Here is a 2,660-nt window from a genome sequence, read left to right as displayed (position 1 = left end):
TTTTCCGCTTATTATAATTCTTCTTTAAACTATCTTGAAGCTGTCCGAGTGCACAAAATTCTTTGTATACTTTTGATAATCCTGCTGGAACTCCTATGACAGCAAGTTCAAAGAGACGTATACATTTACATCGATTCCACATATGTATGTAGTTCCCAAATCCTGGTTTAGAGAAATGTTTTTAGTTGACGTAATTAAATTTTTTTTCACGGCGTAGTGTAAAAATCCATGCGGTCGTCATCCTTTAACAGTACATACAATTTCAGGAAAAAACGAAAGTATGGGTAGGAAGTATCTGCAGCTTACAACATACATACATACATATATTACATTTAACAATATCATAATTATCAGATTTTATCATAAAAATACTTGTACTTGACTTCTAGTCCTTAGATAACTTCCGTTCTCCATACCAGCGACGGGTGACCGTTAAATATATACCGATGATTGCAAGTATACTGCCTATAGAAATAAAGGTGATTCCCATGTAGAATCCAATATCGGGCAAACTCAATGCAAGCTGAAAACGGCGAAAAATTGTATTTAGTTAATAAAATGTATTTCTAATTACTTATGAAGAAAAAAAAGACTAGATATACATACCTTTACTTCCCTTGCAAGTTTTTTATCGATCACAGCCTTGCTGGAGGTAACGAAGAGTGGCGCATAAAAATCGGTTATATCGCGCAATATCCTGCAAGCACATATATATTTAGTATAAATTTCAGAACTCTCTAAATTGCGTACTCACGTAATATCACTGTCATTTCGTATGTGCAGGCTGACCATAACATTTGCGTTCACCTCTAGCGGTACGCCCAGCTTTGGCTCCATTACAATGAAGAAGTTGTGCTTTTCGTAATCAGGACTAAGGCCCGTAATTGTGCTAGCGTAACTCTCGTCAGCATACATGAAATGTGGATGCGACAAATACATGGGAACACCATCCGCACATGGACCCAAATAAGTCGCGCCTGTTGCCGGACAATTGTCTGGTTGCATTTCGGCTGGACAATAACACTTCATGTCTGGATTAAGTTGCCCATTATCAAACGTATCCGGTTTCGTCTCGTACTTAATGGCTTTAATACCCTCGATCACAACCTCGCTACTGGGTACCAAATTCATGATGCGACAAGTGTCGGTTATATAGATTGTGATATACTCTTCGGCACCACGATTAGGCACGAAAAGGTCAGCTGTACTGCCATTTACACGCCCACATTCACCCTCATAGTAGCCAGTATGATTCGATCCCTTCCAGAATTTAATCTCGCCCATTTGTCGCAAATCACCTTGACCGGTGTGTATAGTAAATAGACCTTCAAACTCCTTAGAACCGTTGCGATTGAGAAACCAAGCAAACTCATTCGATTCAACAGCGCCCGTCATAGAGTTATTCAGTTTAATTGCGTAATCCAGAAACTCATCGTAGAAACCATCAAAGAGCCATTCACCTGCACTATGAGTCTGGTACAGTGCGCCACCGTTGTTGTTGAGCGCAATATTGAACGCAATTTTGATGATTCTTGGCTCATCGCGAACGACATATGAAGCGGCCTGTAAGTATGCAAAAATTGTTATGAAACCAAATAATAATTAATATACGCATTTCAACGCTACCAAGGAGGGCAGATGCGGGCAAGTGATTAGGGCGTCTAGTGAAGCACCCGACATCTCGCTTTCAAAGTACCACGTCCGTTGGCCAAAGAAGGAAACGGTCTTATTTGTGTACCAAGTTACATCCTCTTTGATTTTTTCTTCTCTAAAAACGAACGGTCCCACTTGCTCGAAGTTCGGCTTCACACCACTTGTGCGCACTTGCTCTGGATTTGTCCAATTAAAGAGATACATGTACATGTAGATCGGTATAGGTATTGTACTCCACTTATCGTAGGTGCGCGAACATTGCGAGAGCGGTAGCTCCTATAAAATTTGTAAAAAAAAAGTATTAATACTGAGCTAAAAGTTTATTTTCACACTTACATTGTAAATCATATCAGTAATGTAATTTGGCCACCAAATTACAAAAACCAGCCCTAGGGCAAGAAATGCTATGGCTACAAGTGAAAGCCACACCTTCTGCTGAATTACACCACAACAACTGCAACACATTTTAACACATTTGCCGCTGCAAGTGAAGTGAGTCTTAACTACGAAATTCAATAGAACAGCAATTTTATTTTAAGCAATTCATGGCGATTAATTTTATGTAGTGTGATCAAAGGTAGATAATCCACCTTATCGTTTCTTCGAATTTATTGCGTTTAAGTATACATACTCGCACTACGCGCTTAGTGATTTGAGTGAAGTGTTCGTCATAAAGATTGTATGTTATGTGGGTTTTCGTAAACAACAAATTTTTATCAGAATATTTATTTTCAAGGTGTTGCCAAATATGAACCAAGTCGATGCAGCCGTTTAGTAGTTTAGTGAAATGCATTGTAAAGAGAACTGTATGAAATTGTAAAACGTAACGTCTCAGATTTCTTAATTTTTTTGGCAGCAACAACGAAAAGTTTAAATTTTTTTTAGCGAAAACCCTTCCAAACAGAAATAAAAAAAAAATAAGTTTGTGGTTATATCAAGGCGAAATTTTGAGAACGGTGCGTTGCTAACTCTAAATATAAACAACGACGCACTGGAAAAAGTTAATA

The 2,660-nt window shown here is 38.3% G+C and overlaps 1 protein-coding gene across 1 annotated transcript; it reads right to left on the bottom strand.

The window, feature by feature from the left end:
* Nucleotides 1-229: 229 nt before the first annotated feature.
* Nucleotides 230-2,118, bottom strand: LOC108381094 (protein croquemort-like). Its single transcript, XM_017637503.1, has 5 exons — nt 1,990-2,118; nt 1,627-1,929; nt 755-1,563; nt 607-697; nt 230-523 (listed from the first exon to the last, which is right to left on the bottom strand). The coding sequence occupies exons 1-5, from the start codon at nt 2,116-2,118 to the stop codon at nt 386-388; spliced, it is 1,470 nt and encodes a 489-aa protein (XP_017492992.1). The 3' UTR covers nt 230-385.
* Between the last annotated feature and the right edge of the window lie 542 nt (nt 2,119-2,660).

The sequence above is a fragment of the Rhagoletis zephyria genome, unplaced genomic scaffold (assembly GCF_001687245.7).
Source record: "Rhagoletis zephyria isolate East Lansing unplaced genomic scaffold, Rhagoletis_zephyria_1.1 Rzeph_scaffold_21389, whole genome shotgun sequence".
NCBI classification, from domain to species: domain Eukaryota; kingdom Metazoa; phylum Arthropoda; class Insecta; order Diptera; family Tephritidae; genus Rhagoletis; species Rhagoletis zephyria.
Note: the sequence above shows the minus strand (reverse complement) of the source record. Positions and strands in the feature narration are given on the sequence as shown.

Bases quoted from the DNA above. Each gene is read 5' to 3' on its own strand.
- LOC108381094 (XM_017637503.1), bottom strand. From the start codon at position 2,118: ATGTGTTGCAGTTGTTGTGGTGTAATTCAGCAGAAGGTGTGGCTTTCA. The intron at 1,564-1,626 runs GTAGCGTTGAAA...GCATACTTACAG, and splicing joins GCCCGCATCTGCCCTCCTTG to GCCGCTTCATATGTCGTTCG. The intron at 698-754 runs GTGAGTACGCAA...ATGTGCTTGCAG, and splicing joins CGAAATGACAGTGATATTAC to GATATTGCGCGATATAACCG.